The 25,297-nt window shown below is 46.5% G+C and overlaps 1 protein-coding gene and 1 long non-coding RNA gene across 2 annotated transcripts in view; one reads left to right on the top strand and one right to left on the bottom strand.

Annotated features, from left to right (window-relative positions):
* The window catches only part of LOC142574240 (uncharacterized), a 77,459-nt gene that overhangs the window by 15,722 nt on the left and 36,440 nt on the right, over nt 1-25,297 (bottom strand). The window contains exon 2 of the long non-coding RNA XR_012826466.1: nt 17,262-17,325. This is a non-coding gene — a long non-coding RNA (uncharacterized LOC142574240). The remainder of the gene's footprint in view (nt 1-17,261; nt 17,326-25,297) is intronic.
* On the top strand, nt 19,160-25,151 carry LOC142576356 (uncharacterized). Its single transcript, XM_075686457.1, has 4 exons — nt 19,160-19,268; nt 20,896-20,963; nt 21,493-21,573; nt 24,399-25,151. Exons 1-4 carry the CDS (start codon nt 19,199-19,201, stop codon nt 25,113-25,115), a joined length of 936 nt encoding a protein of 311 aa, XP_075542572.1. The 5' UTR covers nt 19,160-19,198; the 3' UTR covers nt 25,116-25,151.

Raw genomic sequence — 25,297 nt, 5'->3', positions numbered from 1 at the left:
TTTCCCAGCAAGATTCGGTTGCCCCTGTCATCGATCCACCAACACAGTATACGGTTGTAGATTTTCTGATATTATAGCGATAGCCAACTCTTTATGCCTATAACCGAATAAAGGGCATAGGTCCGGGCATGATCTTCAGCCTTTTCCTGCTGCTCTCAAAGGTCACCGTCACCACATGTTCTACCATTTTTCTTGAAAATGCGAATTACCAGAAGCAAAGCCTTCATATGTCCAAAGATAGCTGAAAGCAAAAGCCGATTACTGATTCCTAAACATAAGTAGATGATCACCGCGCATTAAAAAAGCAGTAGAAAGAACTACGCGCTCTTCCACTCTGTGAAGAAGGATGACCAGCGAAGCTCTGTATGTGGGCTTCTTAATGGCGAACTGTACCTCCGCTGCGGGTCGGCGCGGTATTGCACTATCTTCTGTATCGGCGAACGAATGGAGACTGCTTAATGTCTGCCTCACCTCCGCCGTGGATCGGCCATGCTTTGCACTGTCTTCGGGATCGGCCCACGTATGGGCACTTTTGTATATACACACGGACAATATCATGGGTGAATTAGCCCTTAACAGCTTCGCAGTAAAGAATTGCTGGCTCTGCCGTAATCGAAAACACACGAAGCATAAAATGACAACCGGCAAAGCATATTGGTTATAGATTATACTAGCGACAATGTTAAAATGGACCTAATGCGCGCTCAAAACGGCGCACCCCATCACACCACACCGCACCACACGGTGCACTGGTCCATGCGGACGCTGTCCAACTAGAAGAAGAAAACTGGCTGAATGTGAAACGACAGGTAAAGAAAGACGCCATAAAGACCGAGCTTATTGCCCAGCTAGAAAAAAAGCGCCTGAGGGAGGCACCACGCAGCGTGGCGCCATCTCTCGAGGCGACGCAAAACTTGTCCGTGGAACTGACGTGCAGCTGGCGTTCAAAATAGCACAGGTAACCCTGTCTCAGTGCCAAAAGACGACATTTAACTGTACGGCGTTCTGCATCTGTCTTTGACGCGTTTGTTGCTGGAAATGACAAATAAAATTTCAGCGCACTAGAAGTTGCAGTTCCGGTGATACTGTGAACAAACCTTAGGATGAACTCGAAAACAATATTTTGTAATTTGTTCGGACGGTAACTAGCGTATGGAATGCGGTCATGTACAAGAAGGTGGGGCCCAGGGTCCGCATTTTCATAAGTTTTGACTGGCTGCCCAGATTATATCATTTTGTTTAGGATACCTCCCCGGATAACGGGTCTGGATTTTAGCTCGAGGTCACTTCAATGTCGCCGATAACGCGAGCTAAAAGCATTTCATGCTTGCAAAGAAGCTACTATTTTTGAGACGAAATTGTGGACAGGCTTTTGCTCTCTGATGGGAAAACAACAGCTGCCTAATCGTCGAGTTTGTGTGCACACGAACACGCATTTCGTTTCCTGTTGTTCACTCCAAAGTCCCTCATGTCCAACTGTGTTTTGTGTGCGCAATATGCTCTCCTATACAGTCAGCTGTTACTGAGACAGATATGACGGTGAATAACGTTAGTCCATTGAATCGCATATAGCTGCGTTAAGTTATCGCCCATTATTTTGATCAAACTATTCTGTGCTAACTGAGATCAGAAAATTCCCACAAAATATATTTCTACTCAAACCTTTTCTCTTGGAATTACCATGGTACTTCTTGTTTAATCGTCACTTTGTGGTTTCTTTTTGTTGCATTTTATATGCACGGTGTGCCACGTAACATGAGCCACACGTTAAAAATACGCAAATGCCACGTAGCTGGACAGAACCAAGGTAAGGTTGTTTGCCATCGCTAGGAGATACCTAGATTATATGTTTTTTCATGCCGCTTAATAACATAATTTGTCCTAAATAATTAGCCAACTTCTCAAAAGTTATAATCAGATGAAAAATGTCAATGAGAAACCAGTAGAGTAACATAAAAAACTCCAGATACAGCTTTCGGCTGCTCGATTCGTGCTACAAAAAATGCTTTCGATGTGTGAAAGTTCGTAAATACACGCAAAGTGTCTTGAGTTGCCAGTCGCGCGGTAATTTTGCGTGTATTTGCGGGCTTTCGTCACACTCCGAAGAATGCTTTTATATAACACGTATTAAGCAACAGAAAGCTGTAACCGGAGTTTTTCTTGTTCTTCTACAATTTTCTCATTGATACTTATCATTTTCTTGTAATATTCCAGAAGCTGATATAATTCAGACTAATTATCTACTTAGGCGGTGTTGCGTTTCGCCTGCGACACGTGGTTTTGCCGGCGCGACTGCGGCGGGGCGGCAGACATTTTGGCCCGATCGTCGTCGCCGCAACACTCATCGCCAGGTGTTTCCAGGCGCGACTGCGGCGATGCGACCGCCTAGGGATCATCCTCGCATTCCAGTCATTGTGCCCGAAACAGGCGATGCCAAAGCAGGGATCTCATTCCAGTTATTGGGCCCGAAACAGGCGATGCCAAAGCAGGGATCTCGTTCCAGTCATTATGCCCGAAACAGGCGATGCCAAAGCAGGGACCACCCTCTCATTACAGTTATTGTGTCCGACCGGCAGCGCCACGACAGGGTGCTACGAGATCGTGCTCAACATGGTGCTACGGCAGCGCTACGACAGTGTGCGTCACCATTAGCCCATTGTACATTCACGTGCTCGTCTTTTGAGGGGTTCCTTCTTGCCCTCAACTGCGAGAGTATAAAAACAGCTGCCCCCGGACGCCAAAAGGAGGGCTCCGATTTCTTCTGTTGAGTGAAGTGCTCTCCCGTCTCTCTACTTCGGTCAAACCTGACCGCCAACTCTTTGCGATGTTAAAATAAACAAGTTGTTTCGTTGTTACCAGTCGACTCATGCTTTGCCGGGACCTTCGGATGCTTCCAGTTGTACCCCAGGCCGCCAGGCCAACGCTACCCTTGGGGCTTGCGACCCAGGTACAACCACGGGCGTCAGCGCCGAGTTCCCAACAGATCGTACCAGCAGTCCGATCCAAACATCTGGTTGGCAGCGGTGAGATCGCCTACGACTTCAAACATCTGGTTGCCAGCGGTGAGATCGCCTACGACTTCAAACAACTGTCTGCCAGCGGTGAGATCGCGACAACGGAGGCCAGCAGCGAAGAGATGCAGTTGACTGTATGCTGAGCAGCTCAACGACGATCCGGGAGCAGTGCAACGAGCCCTGTGTGACGACTGGTTGCCTGCAGCGGAACGACTGCGCGGAATTCCTGCCTGCGAGGTTTGGTGAGTGCGGGACTTTCTTCTTCTGAGCTTTGCCAGGCTTTTTGTTAGTGTCAGAAACAGAGCTGGTAATTGTGGTTGTCGTTGCTGCCGGGTTAGTTGCGGCAAGACAATAGTAAGCAGTAGAGAAAGCAGCATTCAGAGCAGCCATGGATTTGAAGTCGTTGCGCAAACCGAAATTGTTGGAGCTTGCAAGAGAGTTGGGTCTGGATGTCTCAGACAAACTAAGAAAACCTGAACTGCTAAAGGCTATTCTTGAGTTAGAGGCTGAGGATGACGAGCTGTCGGAATGCCTTGAGACTATTGAGGAGAGGTCAAAAAGACAGGAGCGCGAACTTAAAGAGCAAAAAGAAAAAGAAGAGCGTGAACGTAAAGAACAGAAAGAAAAAGAAGAGCGTGAACGTAAAGAACAGAAAGAAAAAGAAGAGCGTGAACGTAAAGAACAGAAAGAGCGAGAGCAACAAGAGAAAAAAAAAGAGCGCGAACACGCTTTGGAAATGAAGCGTCTCGAGGTAGAGATGGAACGCGCTCGTAATGGAAGTCAGGCACACGGTGCAGGAGAACGCGTATTGTTCAAAATGACTGACCTGATGCGGCCGTTTAAGCTTGGAGAGGACATTGGTTTGTTCCTGGTTAACTTTGAGCGAACGTGCGAGAAGCAGGGGTTCTCTCGGGAAACGTGGCCACAGCGCTTGCTCACTTTGTTACCCGGCGAGGCGGCCGACGTAGTCGCTCGCTTGGATAGAGAGGAGGCAGAGGATTTCGACAAAGTAAAATCGAGTCTGCTAAAAAAGTACCGGCTGTCTGCGGAAGCGTTCCGTCGGAAGTTTCGGGAAAATGAGAAAGGCAAAAGTGAGTCATATACAGAGTTTGCGTATAGGCTTATGTCGAACATGCAGGAGTGGCTCAAAGAAGAGAAAGCGTTTGGTGACCACGATAAAGTTCTGCAGTGTTTCGGGCTAGAACAGTTTTATAGTCGGTTACCGGAGAACGTGCGATACTGGGTCTTGGATAGGCCAGACGTTTGTACGGTGGCTAAAGCCGCTGAGCTAGCCGAGGAGTTTGTGACGCGTCGGGCTCGCGGAGCTAAGGACGGTCAAAAGGGTGAATTTGGCTTGAAGTTTGAGAGGCCGAAGTTCACACCCATGAGAGCAAAGAGGGACACGCGTAGTGAGGATGCGAGTGAAAGCAGTCCGACCAAACGTAAAGAGACGGCGGCAGCCAAACGCAGAAAGCGGTTCGAGATGAGGCGAGCGCGCTTGTGTTATACGTGCCAGAAGCCGGGTCACTTTTCGGCGCAGTGTCCGGAAACAACACCAAAAGTTGTGTTTTTTTCAATAGGCAGCACTGACGAGAACATGAAGCTTCTCGAGCCTTACATGCGAGACCTCCTCGTGAACGGGAAAGAGTGCCGAGTGCTTCGCGATTCCGCAGCTACGATGGATGTAGTTCACCCGTCTTACGTAGAACCCCATATGTTCACGGGCGAGTGCGCATGGATCAAGCAAGCCGTGGAAGCTCATAGCGTGTGTCTGCCAGTAGCAAAAGTGCTTATTGAAGGACCTTTCGGAGCGCTTGAGACGGAGGCGGCAGTGTCATCTATGCTGCCACCCCAGTACCCGTACCTATTTTCAAACAGGTCCGATCACCTCCTGCGCGAGAAGGGGCTTTTGTTTGGTGAAGCTAGTGTTCAGGCCTTAACCAGATCGAAGGTTCGGGAGCTCGCTGCAAAGGCGGTAGTTGCGGGGCCGACGTTATCAAACAACGAAAAAGGGTCAGAGGCGCAGCAAGCTGATATTCCGAGCACGCCCGAACTGAATAAACTTGAGTCTGTAACGTTAAAGGCGCCAGATACTGGAGAGGAAATGCCCGACACGGGAAAGTTAGAAGAGCTATCTACTGATTTGCTCATCGCGCCTACGTCAGACGGACTTGATAGGTTGCTAAAAGTCAGCCGGTCGGCTTTGATAGCCGAGCAAAAAAAGGATGGCAGCCTGGAAAACGTGCGCTGCAATGTCAAAGAAGGTATCGCCAGGAAAACTGCGCGGTTTGTGGAAAGAGGTGGAGTCCTGTACCGGAAGTATCTAGACCGCCGAGGAGTGGAGTTCGATCAGCTGGTCGTGCCTCAATGCTATCGACAGGATCTGTTGCGCTTGTCACATGGGGGTTCGTGGTCCGGACACCTAGGAGTTAAGAAAACTAAGGACCGTCTCTTGCAAGAGTACTATTGGCCAGGGTATTTTCGGGACGCAGACCATTTCGTGAGGACATGTGACACTTGTCAGCGGGTGGGCAAACCAGGGGACAAATCGAGGGCGCCGTTGAAATTGGTACCTATCATTACGGAGCCTTTTAGACGGCTCGTTATTGATACTGTGGGACCTCTGCCGGTAACAGCCACGGGGTACAGACACATTTTGACTGTGATCTGCCCAGCGACAAAGTTCCCTGAAGCAGTGCCGCTTAAAGAACTCAGCTCAGTTGAGGTAGTCAATGCACTACTGTCCATATTTGCGCGAGTTGGTTTTCCTGCAGAAATTCAATCAGATCAGGGCACAGTGTTTACTAGCGCTTTGACGACAACTTTTCTCGAAAGGTGTGGGGTAAAGCTGTTACACAGCTCAGTGTACCACCCACAGTCGAATTCCGTTGAGAAGCTCCACTCCGTCATGAAGCGCGTGTTGAGAGCATTGTGTTTTGAACATCGAACTGACTGGGAGCTGTGTCTGCCTGGGGTGATGTTTGCTTTAAGGACCGCGCCGCATGCGGCTACGGGGTTTTCGCCAGCTGAACTGGTGTACGGTCGCTCGCTTCGATCTCCGCTTCGCATGCTTCGAGAATCATGGGAAGGTAGGGGCGACGACCCAGTCGTGGTGGAGTACGTACTTAAGCTCCTCGAACGCTTAAGAAGGGCACAGGAGTTGTCAGGTGAAGCAATGACAAAGGCCCAGCAGAGGGCCAAGGTTTATTATGATCGGACAGCCAGGGCCCGTCGTTTTGAGGTTGGCGATGAGGTCATGATATTGCGCACATCGCTAAACAACAAACTAGACGTGCAGTGGGAGGGCCCAGCACGAATTGTTCAGAAACTGTCGGACGTTAACTACGTGGTAAGTCTGCCAGGAAAGCGGAAAGCACAGCAAGTTTACCACTGTAATCTGCTCAAACCTTATAGACAACGGGAAGCAGTGGTGTGCATGATGATAAACGTTCCTGAAGAGCTTCCAGTCGAGCTTCCGGGACTAGGCTCAGTGACGAACAGGGAAGACACCGGTCAAGTCATTAGTGACCTTATCAGTAAAGCACCGCTGTCGCCCGAGCAGAAAACCGAACTACACCAGCTATTACAAGAGTTTCAAGGTCTGTTCTCTGAGAGGCCTGGTAGGACTTCTGTACTTACTCATGATATAGAACTTACCTCCCCAGAGCCAGTACGATCCAAGGCGTATCGGGTGTCACCCCGCCAGAGCGATATTATGGAGGCTGAGGTAAAGAAAATGCTACAGCTCGGTGTTATTGAGGCAGGTGAGAGTGATTATACCTCCCCTTTGATTTTAGTTGAGGTACCGGGCAAGGAACCTCGTCCTTGCGTCGACTACCGCAGGCTTAATTCCATCACTAAGGATCAAATTTATCCGATCCCTAACATCGAGGAGCGCCTTGAGAAAGTTAGTAGCGCTCAGTTTATTTCCACCCTAGATCTTGTCAGGGGTTATTGGCAGGTTCCACTTACAGAAGAGGCTAGTAGGTATGCGGCGTTCATTTCACCAATGGGAACATTCCGTCCTAAAGTGTTGAGTTTTGGTTTGAAGAACGCGCCATACTGTTTTTCAAGCCTCATGGATAAAGTGTTGCGGGGACAGCAAGAATTCGCTTTACCGTATCTAGACGACGTAGCGATATTCTCCGCATCCTGGTCTGAGCATATGACACACTTGCGGGCAGTGCTAACCCGCCTGCGCGAAGCGGGCTTGACAGTAAAGGCTCCTAAGTGCCAGTTAGTACAGGCCGAGGTTGTCTACCTCGGTCACGTGATTGGTCAGGGTCGTCGCCGCCCCTCTGAAATAAAAGTGGCCGCTGTGCGAGACTTTCCGCAACCGCGCACCAAGACCGATATTCGGTCGTTCTTAGGTGTCGCCGGCTACTATCAGAGGTACATCCCTAGGTACTCTGATATCGCGGCTCCCCTGACGGATGCTCTAAGAAAGACAGAGCCTCTAACAGTCGTCTGGGACGAGACAAAGGAAAGAGCTTTTAGCGCCCTAAAGAGTGCCCTAACAAGCCAGCCTGTGCTACGATCGCCAGACTATACAAAAGGGTTCATTGTTCAGTGCGATGCTAGTGAGCGAGGCATGGGCGTTGTACTGTGCCAACGGGAAAATGGAGAAGTAGAACACCCCGTCCTGTATGCTAGTCGTAAGCTGACCAGTCGTGAGCAGGCGTATAGCGCCACCGAGAAAGAGTGTGCATGTCTCGTGTGGGCCGTTCAGAAATTGTCATGCTATCTAGCCGGCTCGAGGTTTATCATTGAGACGGATCACTGCCCTCTCCAATGGCTGCAGACCATCTCTCCCAAAAATGGCCGCCTCCTGCGCTGGAGCCTCGCTTTACAACAATATTCCTTTGAGGTGCGTTACAAAAAGGGGAGTCTCAACGGTAACGCCGATGGCTTAAGTCGAAGCCCCTAACGTAGGAATCAGCCTCAAAATTGTTTGTTACTGATGTTTTTCTTCCTGAGGCAGGATTTTTTTTAACATATTGCTTTTGTTTAGTGTTTCAAAGTGATGATATGCTTTCTAGTGCAATTTTTCAATTTGTGGACGCGTTCTGAGTGATGCTAGACTACTGTAAGGAACTAGGCAGTGGTATAAAAAGGGGAAAGAGCCTGGCAGGGCTTAGTGAGGGTTGTGCCGTGCTTGCTGACTGAGCGGTTGAGTTTCAGCGTAGTTCTAACGCTTGCCGGGAACGAGAACAAAAATGTGAACTCTCCCGAAGTCACTTTGCAGTGTCCCGTGCGAACCTGAACAAGAGAACGAGGCCTTCTCTGTGCGCTGCGCTCAAGAAACGTCAAGGGACGCCCGACTTCGGTTATGAGCATCATCGAGCGACATCCCTCCGGACAGCGGATGCAGTCCCCTGTCCATCGGGATCTCCTTCCCCCGGCGGGGCGGTCTGTTGCGTTTCGCCTGCGACACGTGGTTTTGCCGGCGCGACTGCGGCGGGACGGCAGACATTTTGGCCCGATCGTCGTCGCCGCAACACTCATCGCCAGGTGTTTCCAGGCGCGACTGCGGCGATGCGACCGCCTAGGGATCATCCTCGCATTCCAGTCATTGTGCCCGAAACAGGCGATGCCAAAGCAGGGATCTCGTTCCAGTCATTGTGCCCGAAACAGGCGATGCCAAAGCAGGGATCTCATTCCAGTTATTGGGCCCGAAACAGGCGATGCCAAAGCAGGGATCTCGTTCCAGTCATTATGCCCGAAACAGGCGATGCCAAAGCAGGGACCACCCTCTCATTACAGTTATTGTGTCCGACCGGCAGCGCCACGACAGGGTGCTACGAGATCGTGCTCAACATGGTGCTACGGCAGCGCTACGACAGTGTGCGTCACCATTAGCCCATTGTACATTCACGTGCTCGTCTTTTGAGGGGTTCCTTCTTGCCCTCAACTGCGAGAGTATAAAAACAGCTGCCCCCGGACGCCAAAAGGAGGGCTCCGATTTCTTCTGTTGAGTGAAGTGCTCTCCCGTCTCTCTACTTCGGTCAAACCTGACCGCCAACTCTTTGCGATGTTAAAATAAACAAGTTGTTTCGTTGTTACCAGTCGACTCATGCTTTGCCGGGACCTTCGGATGCTTCCAGTTGTACCCCAGGCCGCCAGGCCAACGCTACCCTTGGGGCTTGCGACCCAGGTACAACCACGGGCGTCAGCGCCGAGTTCCCAACAGATCGTACCAGCAGTCCGATCCAAACATCTGGTTGGCAGCGGTGAGATCGCCTACGACTTCAAACAGCGGAATGCAAAACAAGAATGATCTGAGAATTTTCAAGCGATGGCCAACAACATTACCTTGGTTCTGTCCAGCTGAGTGGCATTTGAATATTTTTCATGTTTGGCTCAAATTACGCGCGCCAACCTTGTTCTCGTTCTTGTGCCTTAGCGAAATTGCGTAAACCAGTTTGGGGGATTGGCCATGAATCAGAAAATGAAGGAACTGCTAGTATTTTTTTCTGAATAAGTTAGGGTGAAATGAAATAAGTATCTTGCAATTCGGATTTAATGGAATGGGATTTATTGATAGAAAAGACAGAGAGGTCGACCTGGAGCTAGTGCGCTCTAGTCTGCTACTCTGCACTGGGGAAGAGGGAAAGGGAGTGAACGTAGTTGGATGGATGATGATAAGAGAAGTGGTGAGTGCTTATGTACGTGAGACAGTTGTCTTGCTAGAGCCGCTCGTCGAGCTTGGTGTCCTGCAGAAACTTCAACAATACTTTTGTTGCACGTATTGAAATTGCAGTGTCAGGCCATGGGCCGAGGATAGCTTCCTCCGACAGTGGTTGCCTGCCAACGCTGGCTAAGAAACTGTCTAAGTTTAAAGTGTCTACTATTACAGGTATGAAGAATGAATTGTCTGGATATTTTAGTTAATTTCATGAGCATTACAGGAATTTTCAAGAATTCTAACGTGCAATTCGTTTTGTCTCACGCAGAAAGATGGAGAGGGCTTCATAAACGGGCCTGTGGCTGTTACACAGTGCGGTAGCCCCAAAGGACAAAGCTATAGAGCCAATTCAAGCCAAGCTTTTGGAAGGGTTCTTATAAAAATTTTTTCTGTTGAATAATGAAACAACGGCACGTCAGAAAGAAGAGTTCCAGAGATTCGCTCTCATTGTATAAAGGGCACAAGGGCAACATAGCCAGACCAGACCTGTGGAGGTAAAAGTTCAGTGGAGGGACTCGGCACCGTAGTCTTGTAATAGTTACTTCAATTTTTCTAGAGGAGCACCATACGTTATTCCAAGGAAAAGTGAGATACGGGAAATCAGAAGTTGCCAATGATGATTGCGTGTACTTATTCGCAGTAGTTTATTTTGTGAATCGCGCCACAGTAATGAAAGCTGACGAAGGTAAAATTGGGATTATAGGACCATCGGTGGATGCTACTGTGAGTGTATCTGCATATTAGTTTAATTCTAGGCCTTTGTGACCTGGCACCCTCACTAAACGAACGAGGCCTAAGTGTCTTGGGAGAAGAGAATGGTAAGATTTTAATGCATCTGACAATTTGAGTGCTGTTATTGAAGAACAAACAGAAAGGCAATCAGTTAAGCTTATGGCTGATGACAGAGACGGTGGCAATTTGCGTAAAGCTAAGGAAGTCTGAAAGATAGGCATGAAGTCAGGTAGCCGAATTGAAAAAGACCAATTCAGATGAGGTGATACAATGCCCATCCCTGCCTTTTCTTCACAGACGGAAGCATCAGTTGCTATAACGGTCTTTGTATCCAGGTGTGCTAGGTGGTCTTTCAGAATACTATTCAGATGTTGATAGGGAAGATGTTTAGCGCTGTTTGGAAAAATGTCATCAAATTCAATTCAAGCATCTGGAACAGAGTAAGACCACATCAAATAGTAAGACCACTTCGAATAGTTGAATATTTAATGGGTCGAACAGCTTTTAAGCGAACATAACTTGAGAGCAACGTGACCGATTCTATTGACAGTTTAAAACAGTAGGCCGCTTCATTTCCGAAAACATATTGTGATATCCTCCGTGGTGATCTTAATATTTTTAGAAAAGCTTCTAGTGATAGGATATTAAATCGCATGAGAAGAGAAGGCAGACGTGCTCCTTGATATAAGATATCGTTAGCGACAAACTTAGGAAGCCCAAGACATAAATGCAACGCCTCTCGTTCTAATAGAATCAGAGGCCGAATTTCGTATGCAGGTCCGCAAGAAGACAAAATGCAGTCCAACTCTATTATCGCGCAAACATACATGTAATAGATCATAATGAGAATATGCCGATGCAACCCTGATCGAATGCTCCTGAGCCTACGCAACATTCCTACTGTGCGTGCTCCCTTTGAGCTAATATACTCTACATGTGGACTCCAATGAAGCTAATCCGTGTACAGTACGTCCAAATATTTAAGTGAACTCAGCTGTGGGAAACTGTCTTGTCGATAAAGAGTCTAAATTTGTGCAGGAACACTTTGAGGCGATACTAGGATGGCGCCTTTAGTGATATTAATAGAGAGGGTTTTTCCATCAACATTTCTACGCAGTACATATAAGACTGTAAATTTTGACACGAGACATGTAAGTGTACTGATTCAGTAAAAATGTAATGTCGTCGGCGTATAGGTACACATGCACATTTTTTTGCAAAGATGCAGTACACACTAAAATATTAAACACCAATGGAGATAGGAATGATCCCTTTGTTTGACCTCTCGACTACAGATAAGTTGATGAAGACAATCAGCGTAGACAGCAGTAAAATTGCCTACCGTTTCAAAATTAATAAACCCACGCGAAAAATATTTTGGCAGACCAGCATTCTTAATCGCGTTTATTAGGCTTACATGTTCTACGCTGTCATATGCCTTAGTTATTTACAAAGTGACAAAGGCTGCATATCTTTTCTGACATCGAGCAAGTTGAATACGACTTTCTAGGTCGACATGCGGCATGGGCACACCAATTAGAGCACCGACGTCTGAAGCCAATCTAGCATGGGCTAAAAATCTTGTTCTCTGTCAGACAATAACCTATGCGGTGCTGTAAGAGTGTTTCGAGGAGTTTTATTTCATAACATGTAAGAGATATTGGCCTAATGTTAATTCTTAACTGACACCTTGCTTTTTTAATATTGGGATAACTTTTGCAAGTCTCCAATCCGAAGGAATCCACGAATTTTTAATAAGATGGTTTACCATGTTAAGTAATGCGTGTGATGATATCTTAAATAAAGTTTTTTTATTATTGCCGTAGTAATGCCATCGGGGTCGGGAACCGAATTAGGCAGCTGGCTTGGTACATTTTCCAGCTCTGAAATTGTAACTTCTTCGATGTCTTCACCATGAGGTAGGCGGCATAGCGAGATTGGACAAAACCAATTTAAAGCGACATTCTAGACCTTTCGCAGTATCTTTCAGTAATTCGCCCGATTCGCAGGGTGTGGGAACCACAGAGTCGGCGTTTATTTGTGCCGGAAGGACCTGTTTATTCCTCAGAAATCGAAAAAGTGCTTTTTTGTTGGCGGCCTTTGAAGGAAATTCGAAGTGCTCACTATCAAGTTTGTATTTCGCATTTGCAACTGTTCTTTTAAATGTTGCTGTGGCGAACTCATAGTATCTCCAACTGCTAGGGCACTGATTATAAAGTAGTCCTGGCAACGCTGCTTTTTTTATCCTGTAATGGCGTGAGCACTCTGTGTTCCACGAAGGGTTAGAAGACCCGCTTTTAGTGGAGTGCACAGTGGTTAGAGATCTTTTTTTACGGACTCTTTTAAAACAGACAATAAAGTTATGCCTTTTTATTCTTCATTATCCAAATGCTGATTCGATAAAGTAATGTGCAAGACCTTTTTGAATGTGCTTAAATTAACGCGAGTATTTGAATGCGTAGTAATTTGAGTCAGTGGGTATACGAGCTCAAGAAGAATAGGAAGGTGGTCACAACTTGTGCCCGAGTTTACTGCAGACCAAGTGGATATATACAAATTAGTACTAGCGAAGGTGAGATCTATAGCGGAAAGAGACTTACTACTAATAAGCTCTGGTGTTCGTGCGTTAACCGCTGGTAACCAATGGCATGATAAATTACTAGCAGCCCAATCCCACAAGCGTTTATCACTCCAATCCGTCTTATACCGCCCCCCCCCCCCTCCCGATGGATGGTGAGAGGTAATCTCCGGCAAAAATGATTTCTTTTATGCAGGACATAATTGCTGTATTTAGGACAATAATATTCAGAATCCTCCGTGGGCGGAAAGGCGCGGCGCTGCGCAGCCGCAGAACGCCTGTGGCTTGGTACTACTAGTGGCGCATGCGCAGTAGTGACTAGGGAGCGAGAGATGGACAGAGAGAGAAATGTATCCGCGGCGAGGCGACGTCGTGACGTCATGTGCCTCCTCGGAGCACCGCCACGGCGAAATCGCAAGTTCGCGGCCCGCCGTTTGGTATGACGTCACACCGCGTTCCTCGTCGTTGCCTCCGCTCGCTTCGCCAGCTGCGTCGCATGCCTGACGTATGTCTCCACTTCGTACGGAGCGGAGGGCGAAGAGGAGATAGAGACAGGTTGGCAGCCACCGCAGAACAACCCTCTTCCCTTGCCTGACCTCTCCCCTTTGCTTGCTCTCCTTGCCTCGCGCGCCATAGAAGAGAGCACGCATCCGGGACGCGTTACTCGGTCGCGCACGGGAGATTCAGCAGCGTTTGCCGGGTCACCCTCGTTTGCCGGCTCACCCCCACACACTATCACTCATACGGAAGCTCACGGTGACGGCGACGTCGACGCCAGAAATGGATCCGGAATGTCTATATAATTGCTGTGCCAATATGTTGGCTCTGATATCGCAAGCACCAGAGACCAGCGCAGCTGGAGGTAGGCCAGCAAACTAGTGCCAAACTGCAAACAAGACACACGAGAGCCGGCAACGCGTCCGTACGGCGTCCGCTAAAGGCGTCAACTACAGCGCGCGCGATTCGCGTGTCCAACACCGTAGAAGACGCCGCGGTTGTTTCCATTTTGTACGCAGTGGCGGGTGCACATCGGACAGGAGGACATCGAGGCATCCTAGCAGCCGCCGGAGAAGAATGCCCCTCCTTCCTCTATCGCCTGATCCCTCCTGCCTCGCGCGCCACACTAGAGGGCATTCATCAGGGCTGCATTCCTCGCTCGCGCGCGCCGCTGCTTCTCCTCCGCTAGGCTCTACCAACAACTCGCCGCGTCGCTTTGCTACGCGATGCTATTTTTCATAAGGTTATAAATTGCACTGGAACTGACGCCCTCTAAGCACCTGCTACAACGCTAGCCACTTTACTGAGGACTGCCATTTGTCGCGCTTAGTGGAGTCTATTAGGCCACATCCTGCCTCCTTTCTCTATTATCATTCACTTCCCACTGCCTCTCCTCTGACGACCCTTCGCCGTGCTCCCTCACGGGTTCCAGAATCAAGCGTCTTTCTTTTTCTCTAGATCACTATCCTCATTTTTATACTCTGCTTTCACTCTCTGTCAGTTCTCTCTCCCGCAGCTCGACGAAGCTAGAGACGCAATGAGAAACCCAGCAATGTTCTAGCATCTCTATTTTAAATGTTGCTTTGCACTATAACGTTGCCCTGTAGTTCCTCCCGTATGCATATCGCGACGCGAAATTTTCTTCACTGAGCATCCGTTTGGGCTGCATTTCTAAAGCCCTGTTGCCCGCCGCCGCAGTGGTCGACGATCCAGACCACAATAAATGGCTAAATATAGTCCGACGTAGCGTGAACGAGCGCATAGGTTGGGTGGCGTTAACTATAACAATAGTGTCTATATATAGCACGGCCGATGGTTCGACGCACTGACGCAGCCAACGTAACCGGACGCGGCCAACGTGATCCACAGAAGCGCCTTTGCAACACGGCAGCAGTTTGCAGCGATATGAAAATCGTCAGTTTGTTTTAGCCATCCAGTGAACAACAAATAAAAACATCTGGTGAACAAAATAAAGTAACTTTCTTCTTTTTTGTGCAAGTTAGGATGATGGCACTTTTTCGATTACGAATCTACCCTTAGTATATGACAGGACTAGCGAGGATATACTCTCCGCAAGCGGTTTATGTTGCATATATACGCCATAATTATAGTGGTCAGCTGCTAATTTAGCTACCGCCTGAATTACGCCGCTAGTTGTTACCTTGCAAGCAGGTACTACGGAAACAACTAATTTACCACGACGAAGCAGCCTGCGAATAGAGTGCTATAACCATTTAAGCAAAACCTAGGGCGCTAATGTAAATCGATTGTCAAACTTTTCAAAAATCTAAGCTAATCTGAAGCTTCATTTGGGTACACACGTCTACATTTCCTTACGCATATAGGCACCAAACACGGCTTTCGGTAGCAGTAAAAATGCTGTATGAAAAGCTGAAGAAAATGCCTGAAATACAGTCAGTAGTCTAACTGAAGACACACCTTAATAATACGACCGGTTCAAAATTAAGCGACCGTTCTGGGTTTTTTGGGAGGAGAAACAAACATAGCATGCAGTTAAAAAAGAAGTCGCTAACAGATACGGAAATTTCTGGCTCATGTCTTACTTTTGCACATCATCATACCGATCGCCAAACTAACTCTTTCATATTCCAGTGTCTTACCAGTACTCACCAACGGTGCAGAAACCTGGAGGCTTACGAAAAGGGTTCTACTTAAATTGAGGACGACGCAACAAGCTATGGAAAGAAGAATGATGGGTGTAACGTTAAGGGATAAGAAAAGAGCAGACTGGGGTGAGGGAACAAAAGCGAGTTAATGACATCTTAGTTGAAATCAAGAAAAAGAAATGGTGCACGGGCAGGACATGTAATGAGGAGGGAAGATAACCGATGGTCATTAAGGGTTACGGACTGGATCCCAAGGGAAGGGAAGCGTAGCAGGGGGTGGCAGAAAGTTAGGTGGGCGGATGAGATTAAGAAGTTCGCACGGACGGCATGGCCACAATTAGTACATGACCGGGGTTGTTGGTTATGGGAGAGGCCTTTGCCCTGCAGTGGGCGTAACCAGGCTGATGATGATGATGATGATGATGATGATGATGATGATGATGATTATTCCAGTGAGAAGGCCTATTCCACATTTGGAGAACTACATCTGTAAATCGTCAACTGTCGCCTGAAGTTCTCTTAATTTGGTGATGCAATGTAACTATCTGGAGTCTTGGAATGCGAACCTCAGCCATTGCTGTGCATTCTGAATTTATTACGATACGACGATTATATGCTCTAACGATAGCAAAAGGTATCCAACTTTTATTCTTTCTAGCAATCTCAGCTAGAATATCAGCTGCGTGCGCTTTCTTTTTAGTGCATATATTCGCTCTCTCTCACTCAGCATCGCGCCAATATTTTTTTTTTGTTTCGTCGCTTATAGCAGGCACCTGGGCTTATTGGTCATTTGATTTAGAGTGATCAACATTTTTGTTCGATAAGTTAGCAGTGCAAGAATTTAATACAAACTCTGATTATTCATGTCTTAATAATGTATGCTAGGCCACGCCTTTCTGTCCCGAAGTGGGAGCGACCCCCTACGTGCCAGTGCCCCTTCTGGTGGACTTCAATAAAGTTTTTTCCATCCATCTATCCATCCATCCATCCATAGCCACTGCATCATGTTATTAGCCTGGAGATTTAATTCTCCTAACCTGCCTCCCCGCTCCCAACTTTGGTTAGCTGAACATGAAATTGGGGCAATATTTTGTAAATGATTTTTACCGATAATTATGTTCCATTCCTAACAGCTGTTACGTTGAGCAGAAATCCTGGCGATCATGGGGAGCGGTTTTAGTGCGAGGAAATGACTAAGGCAGCAAAACATTAAAAAAAATTAAATACGGCCTTTTGAGTGCTTACCCATCAAGAAACTAGTTTCCTTTAGCTGGCCGAGTCGAGTTTCAAGCGACAATAATTTCTTCCTAGTCGTCTCCTACGCTGGTGAAAAATATCTCACTCCAAACTTCATGTGGACGAAGCAAACTTGATTGGTACACAGTCAGATCGTTCCCGTCTAATGTCTTCAGCAACAATAATTATTTAGCATCTTCAATTATTGTTAGCGTACAGTGAATTACTGCTGAGAGTGCATATTTATGCCCGACGGCCTCCTTCAAAGACAATTTTTTTCTTCGTTGTCGAGAACCCACAAATCGCACATGTAGAATTCAGTAATGCGACGTCGCGTACGAGCAAGTACGTCTCTAGATGTACGCCGGAACGTTGCGGGGAATTATGCCTACCTGTATCCGCCGTCAGCTGCAGTTAGGTGTGCAGTCACGGTTACCGTAATGCTGCTCTCGCCACCTAGAACAAATAGAGGGCCGAGTAACCATCCTCTTTCTCCTCGAGTAGCCAGTTTCCCACGGGCCGTCGGCACGAGAGTACGTAAGCGTGAGCAACAGAAGGAACGATTATCTTCATCCCTCGGATCCCGCGTTATCGCTATACAGCACTCGTGAGTCTGTAGATATTACAGCTTTCGCGTCTGTTTAATCGAATACAGTCCTCAGAACTTTCCAAAAACAGTAATTTTTTATACATATCGATGACCACTGCTACACTGGGGGACCTTTGTGCGGTTCCAAAATGTGTATGTATAATCCAATTTGAAGTGTCTAAACACTCAGCGTTTCTTTTTTATTCAACGGTATAATTCGGACTTGGGCTCTTATGTTAAATGCCTGGGAACTCGAACATGTTTGTTACACATATGCTAAACATTGTGTTATCTTCACTCGCCTGGTGTACATCATTACTTTTTTGAGCTGACCACACTTTCTCAAACAACGTCGAAATAAAAGAAAGAACTTTATATGAAACAGCTATAGTGAGGTGTTTAGAACGCCATACCACTAAGAAAAGCCTCATAGCCCATGAACCGGCAAACCTGTATTCGCAATCAAAAGCTGTAGTTGGCAGACAAATCGCACTTTCGGTCAAATGAAAAGTTTCAGTGCGTCTGAAAAATTCCGAGGAATAGCTTTGTGAAGAATGAAAGACCAGGTATGAGCCACCTTGGTGGTAGAGAAGTACTTGGGTATGCATGATTCGGAAAGTGATTCGAAATTCTAATTCTCGAGGCGGCGTCCGACGCTGGATGCCGACGCGGGACGCCGTCGCTGACGCCGGATTTTCTGCGACACGGGCTCCTTAACGCTGTCGCCTTAACAGCGGTAGTTTACTACACACAATAAGGCGTACCAGCTGCATTATGTGCACTTAGGCACCACTGTATGGCTGAAGAATTAGATTTTGCGGCAGCCCGTGTAGCGTTCAATTAAGCTGTTCTTTTCATGGCAGCAGGTCCTGTGACAATTTCAGCGCACCTCGTTATCGTTAATAAGGAAGTTAGTATTTCGAATATGTCATTATCATTGTATCTTCATGTCACATTTTCCTACTTGCGCTTCATTTCTGTGGGAAAATGTCTTTCTGCCTATACCAACTAGTTAACAAGTCTAGTCAGGCACGAAGGCTACACACAAACCACAGTTAACTGCAAAAGGAGTGGCCGTGCCTCTGTGCAGTTCGACTTCAAAATACCAAAAAAAGCAAAACTAGATGTTTCGAAGAGATGCAATGCCATTATCAAGAAATTGTGTTTTGACAGAAAATTAGAACGATGGTAAGAAAATAGCACGAGCAAAATGTAATAGCGCACAACACTGCATACGCTGAACCCAGAAAAGAATATATTTCTGAACGCAGATTCAGTTACATTGATTCCAGTTGGGCAGTCCACATATTCGACATGCAGTTTCACCAGAAGCTATTGCTGCTGATGCTAGAGGTTGCAGGAAATTATTAACGCTTTTCTTTCAGTTCTTTCAGCGACATCGGAAAGCCATGAAAACCAGTGCCTCAAGAAAACTTCGGGAACTGCGTGCAAGACTGAAAACACAAAAACCACGCAGGTAACGTCCGCTGTGACATCGAACATGTCGCAACGCGCTTCCAGGAGATCGCCACGCATTGAAACATCCAGGGCACATTTAGGACTTACACAGTGCGTCCGACCTATAGTGTTTGCAGATATTATCGTCTGTCCGGAAGAGAAAAGGGTGGGCGCCTACCGTAGCTTCCCGTAGCGAATACCGGATGTCGCATCCACGAGACGTGCCGTATAAGTACCGACGGCACTCCCTCCTTCGTTCACTCCGGACAAGGATTTCCCACCATGAGCATTCCTCTACTGCTCGGGCTCCTGCTGGGAGTAGTAGCGACCACCTACTCTGAAGAATCGCACAGTGAGTAAATTTTCATCGTTTTAGGTATTGCTCAGAGGGAAACGACTGTTCTCACTCACTCGCCTGTTCCTTTCTGCCCGCCTTACTGCTTATTTGGGCATAATCGCCTACGGTACTCAAAGCTCGTCTGCGAATAGCAATTCTAAAAAAATCAAGAAAAAACGCAAGCGAGCCCCGATTCCTTAAGGGTAAGCGCACCCCTCCCCCCTATCCCTCTCTGCGTGGTACGCATATACATGTTTGGCAGGTATCGTATAAAATTCCCTTTGTGTACACAAGAAAGTTGAAACTCATTCACAGAAAGACAGTAACCTTAAATTGTTCATGTCTGTCACTATCGCGCGCTGTCACTCACTGCCCATTCTTTCTTTCTCTCTCTAGTTCTTCATTGGTTATATAAAAGATATCGTGAAATGGTTATCTCAAGTTCTGCATTGGCGAGACACGCAATCTTTTTAGATGGATTAAGGCAGATCTTCGCGACAATAGGAAAAACAAAACAAGTTAGAACGACTTCATGGAGCAATACACTGTAGCACTTGCTGTGTTTACTTAAACCCTGCAGGTGTATCCGGGACCGAGAAGCGCTTATCATTGCCATTTCTTTTGGGCCGTGTGCAGGATATACAATACTGACAACAAACGCATTGCGACAATCCTACTGTCTTACTTTCTCGCGTTGCTCTCCATTCTGAACAGGAGACCCGTGGGGGCCCCAATGTGTAGCGTTAGGTTCATTTCTTTTACCCGTAGCATTTAAGCGATTGTTTGCTTTCATATGGCAGTACATTTTCTTTTAATAATCTCTAGTACTACGCCGTCTCAAAGAAAATTATGCAGGTATAATCCGCTGTCCGTGAGGCCCCTTTTAACACTAATAAAACGTTTATTGAAGTATGTCATTGCATGAAAGGAAGACCGAACAATGCACGTTGTATAAAAAAGGCAGAAAGCAATCACTCATTGGGGTGCACTGCAAGAAAAAAATTTTTTTTCTGGCAGGCTCTATTATTACCAGCAACGCTGACCTCTTAGATGCGCCTACTTTTTCATGAAGGAGACACTGCTGAAATCAAATAATGATTATGTATCTCTTGGCGTAAGCTTTACATGGAAAGCCAACCTATTAGTGCATTTTATTTCCAATGCGAAACCTCAATTGTTGATGTAACGTTTCTAATAAATCTAAGCGCTAGTACATTCCATTTGGTAGGCTATCCACAGTTCTTCCGTTGTACGCTGCAGAAACCTGTATCATCACGCGCTGAAATTCGGTTCGTTTAGCGGGTTAGGGACTTGTTTTGTACACAAAGCGTCTTTGAAAATGTGGAGCAGACGGGGAGGTTTTGGGCGCTCCAAGCAAATGTTCCCAAAAATGGTCAGAATTTTTAAGCTCACCTTATAGAACTGTATTTATTGCATGCTCTTGTGGAAACAAGCAAAAAAGTGTCCTGGAATCATTCACGACTGCTTGATGTGTTACATCTGGCCGCACATAGTCCTCGTCCTAACTAAAGAATGTTTCTATAAGTAAATAAGACTCCGAAGTGCGCTAAAACAATTTTATCATGTGTATAACGTTTTTAAGTATTATCATTATTTTGACTCTGCATTTCTGTCGTTGCAGAATGGCCGAGCTGGAATAACTACGGCAAAAGCGATGCAAGATGTGAAAGAGCGTTCAATCTCCAACTCGTACGTAGCGTTGCTCCGGACCCATAAAACGTGCATCCAATATCATGCACGTTTTGATATATACCATCATTTTTCAACTACTGCCTAAATCTATCGTAAACACGTACTTAGCTAGGTAGTACCACTTTGACGTCTAAGTAACGTGTTATCATACTTATGCTTCAATATGTTTCAATGAAAAACGCACTTGTCAGCGCCCTAGTATGGTATTTGGAAAGTATCGTTGCATCAAATGACATACCTTCTCTCGCAACATTGTACTATTTAGTTATTATGCAACTTACGTCATAGACAGAGAAGCTTGCATACATTAGACAATAGTGCAAGGCTCGTTCTTGCGATAAGCCCTGCTGACATTTGTTGGTGTAGTATTTCAACTTTCAGAAAATAAATTTGTGCGGTTTATTCACATTCCTTCATTAAAATTTGTGCAACAGTGCAAATCAATGTACAATAAATGAATATGTTTCCATGCATATGCGGATCCGCATATGACGTCTTCAATAACAAGTGTGCGTCTTTGTTCCAGCCCTTCCGAGTCCGGTGCCGGTACCTCTGCAAAGGATGGCCAGTCCGTGCTGTTAACGAAGCTGACGGCGAGCCCTGTGCTGTAAGTGCCCGTTGTTCCAGGGCCAGTGAGGAGTTGTACGTAATGCAACCCTAGTACAAGCTGTACATCCTCCTCGGTAGCTCATCGGTTATTGCATTTTGCTGATGACCTTGAGGTTACTGCTTCGATCCCCGGCACTGGCGGTCAACTATTTATGGTGTCGAAATAGAAAGGCTTTCGTGCGCTTTGCCTTAGTTAGACGGTAAAGAACCACGGCTTTAAAAAAAAAATTTCCGAAGTGCTCCAATCTGGTTTCTCTCATAGCCACGCTGTCGCCTCGGCACGTTCAACCACATGAATCAATCTGTATGACCTGTGCACTGGCATAAGCAAAAGAGGTCAGAGCAGGCAACGCTGTTATCTGTGGCATGGGTATCGCGCTAACCAAACAGTTGCTTTCCAGTGACCAAGCCTGATTGCAAAAGGGATAGTGAGCCAGTGAACTTAACTTTTTTTAATGTAAATAAATATTGTTTGGATTGATCAATGGCAAACATGGTCATGCATTATATGCGATACACTTTATTCCCACCAGAACTCGTATATACTAAAACTGCCAATCTACGACACATTGGTTCACATGCTGCTTAATAATTTTACCTGTCCTTGTGTCCTTGTACTGATTATTATGGTATCATCAAATGCATGACCTTATTAGACGATACATTTTTTTTGTTGTAGAGAAATGTTTATTAATTGTTTTTGTTTTCATTGTGCTACGTGCTCAGTTGCCTATCCCAGAAGTAGTGGTGGCGCAGTGCTGTAGAAGTCAATAATTAGGGCATACAATAAACACATTAATTTTTATCTGCTAAGTATGCTAAGAGCCCTGATGGGAATTGCATAAGGGGTAATGGTGGAGGACGGCGAAGGTACACATCTGAATTTATTTTAATGCATGCGCCTAAATAATTTATTATGAAGTAGCTAACGGAACATCAAAGCTCTGGTCACTTGCTCTTGAATATTGAACTTGAATACAAATATAGTACAGATAAGGCCCATATAACACGGGATCGGCCTTATATCTTCCATACAATACCGCGTTGTGTTAAAAATGACGGTACCGAAATAATTATTCGACACATTACGATACCAATGGAAAGATACTGGCTTCTACATCGTCTTTAAGTGACTGAATACTATTTTATGCTGCCAATTCTGGATCAGTATGAGTCCCGCTGTGTAAGTAATAAAGCTAACGGCGAGTTTTGATATTTATTCGTCCGTGAAAATATCGGGCAAACATTGTAGCAGCTGTCAACGCTTCTTGTGAAGTGCGATCACGTGCCAGTAGAATATGCGCCATTAAAAATATATAGTTACTACGGAATATGGAACAATGAAATTGACAGGCGTGAGAGCTCTCTCCGTACAGCAAGCAGGTTAAGAATAAACCATTAGTTCAAAGCTTAAACGTAATGCGTTGTTGCGCACTGACTCGAGGCTGTTCCTAAGATTAGTTTGTGGGGATGCCATATAACCCTGGTGGGACTTGGCGAGAAATATAAAACTAGGTGAGACCTTCAAGGCTTAAGTAAACAATAAAGTTCAGTTGTTAGACCAACATCGTCCCGTGAAATCCTTCGTTCCGGCGTATGCGTTTCTTTCGATGGTTTCTCTCCTAGTTCACCATGTTCCAAATAGCCTAGCAAATATGCCCTGCTGTTACACGATCAAAGCAAAGTTCAAAGACCGGATTATGGTGATCTAAAACTGCTCTCTGCTTTACTTTCGCACAAATTACTTCCTGCACTCTGAGTGGTGTAGAACAATCAATATGGAGCAACCATTGTAAAAAGAACTGTACACAACTAATTCACAAATAATAATTGGGATATTATATGCCTCATTCTATGGCCGAAAATTCCTTTGCACGAACACAACTGAGCAGTCAAAAGCTGTTGAAAAAGATATTTTCTTATTAAAGAAATAAAAGTACCTTAAATTGTTTGCATGTAATAAAACTGTGCTACACTGCTGATTTGGCGGGGGTTTATACGTAGTTAAACATAAGGCAGGAAGACAGGCGATTATTATGTGTCACCGCTGTAACTGTCACACAAAATTATTGTTTTTGGTCACTTGCATGACGTGGCTTAACATTCCGTTGTGTTGGCAGTTTCCCCTCGAAAGGTTCTCCGTTATTCTCTACTTTGGAGTTCGATCATTTTATTTTAAATATGGCCAGTTGTGAGACATACCATTCCGCATATTCTCCGTAAGAATTTTAAAATGAAGAGGCGTATTGCCAGAGGTTAGATGGTTATGTTTACGACTTCTCCAACACTATTGATAAACTCGTAGGTTCGCATATTATTTCTATATGAAAGAGAGCGAACTAGAGAACCGGCAACCCATATGATTGAAGCGTGTGTGCGTCGCTGATAAATTCAGTATTCTTCGTAAAGCTTGCGACAGGAACTGTCACAATTTAGGTACTCCTCTGGAAAGTCGGCCAAGGGATAAATGTCATGAAGAAATTAAGACCTAAATCACGCAGTAAACAATTATGCAGTGGCCTCCGCACCTTGCGGGTTACTCGTATTCGTTACAAACTTTTTTCGTTGTGGAACCTAGGCGGCAGTAGTGGAACCTTCTGCTTAATGTGCAGCAGTAATTTAGGCCCGAATGTTTGTCTCCTAATGGTGGGACCAGTTTTAATGTATCTAGCAGTGTTCAAGTAACATGGAACTAGCGGAAATAGACATAGATGATGGAGGATAGCCAGCACGGAAATATTAATTCCCATCCGGAAGATGCTGTCGGAGTTTTTCATTGCTCCAGCAATCTACAGACGCCGTACCTTCTTCCACTTCGTACAGGCTCTCTTCCGCGGTACTGGAAAGTGCCAAAATGGACGATGCGTGGTAGGCAGTTCAACGTGGTCCGTCTCGCGGCCAGACACGGAATTTGCCGGAAGGGGCCGACCCGAACCGACGCCAGAGACAAGCACAGAGCCTCCGGCATCCCAGGGTGGAAGCGAAGCCGAAGGAGCACAGCCTGTCACTGAAGCCGAGCCCGAATACCCAGTTGCTACAGAAACATCTGCTGCGCCCGAACCTGCCCCGGAACCTGAACAGCAACCTGGAGTGGAACCCGATACACAACCTGAACCGGAACCTGCACCGGAAGGTGCGGCAACGGAAGGCGGTGAGGCACCTGCCGAGTCACAGCCTGAGGTAGAGCCGGAAATTCAGCCCGAAGCGCAGCCAGAGCCAGAAGCGCAGCCACAGCCCGATGCACAGCCTGAGCCACAACCTGACGCACAGCCGGAGCCACAGCCAGAAGCAGAGCCTGAACCACAGCCTGAAGCACAACCAGAGGGACAGCCAGAGCCAGAGCCACAGCCTGAACAACAGCCAGAAGCAGGACCTCAACCAGAATCTGAAGCACAGCCGGAACAGCCAGAGCAGCAACCTGCTGAAGCCCCACAAATCCCCCAAGTTGGAGAAGAACAGAATGTGCCAGAAGAACAAGGCGGCGCATCCCAGCCCGAGCCGCAACCAGGCGGCTATGCTGAAAATGAGGTGCCTGAATAAAAATGGTGTCGTGAAATAGTATTTATTCTTTATTCATTCCTGGTTCACTGTGTTTCTGTTCCACTTCCACATTAGTGGGACTTGATTGGTTACAAATTTTCGAGCCAGTCCCTCCTCGCTTGTTTGTCCTGCGAAATCAGGAAAACGCTATATAAAAAAAAAGATTATACAGATCCCACGCG

Source organism: Dermacentor variabilis, chromosome 3, assembly GCF_050947875.1.
Source record: "Dermacentor variabilis isolate Ectoservices chromosome 3, ASM5094787v1, whole genome shotgun sequence".
NCBI lineage: Eukaryota > Metazoa > Arthropoda > Arachnida > Ixodida > Ixodidae > Dermacentor > Dermacentor variabilis.
This window is presented reverse-complemented; position numbering and strand designations above follow the sequence as displayed.

Bases quoted from the DNA above. Each gene is read 5' to 3' on its own strand.
- LOC142576356 (XM_075686457.1), top strand. From the start codon at position 19,199: ATGAGCATTCCTCTACTGCTCGGGCTCCTGCTGGGAGTAGTAGCGACC. The intron at 19,269-20,895 runs GTGAGTAAATTT...CTGTCGTTGCAG, and splicing joins CTACTCTGAAGAATCGCACA to AATGGCCGAGCTGGAATAAC. The intron at 20,964-21,492 runs GTACGTAGCGTT...TCTTTGTTCCAG, and splicing joins GAGCGTTCAATCTCCAACTC to CCCTTCCGAGTCCGGTGCCG.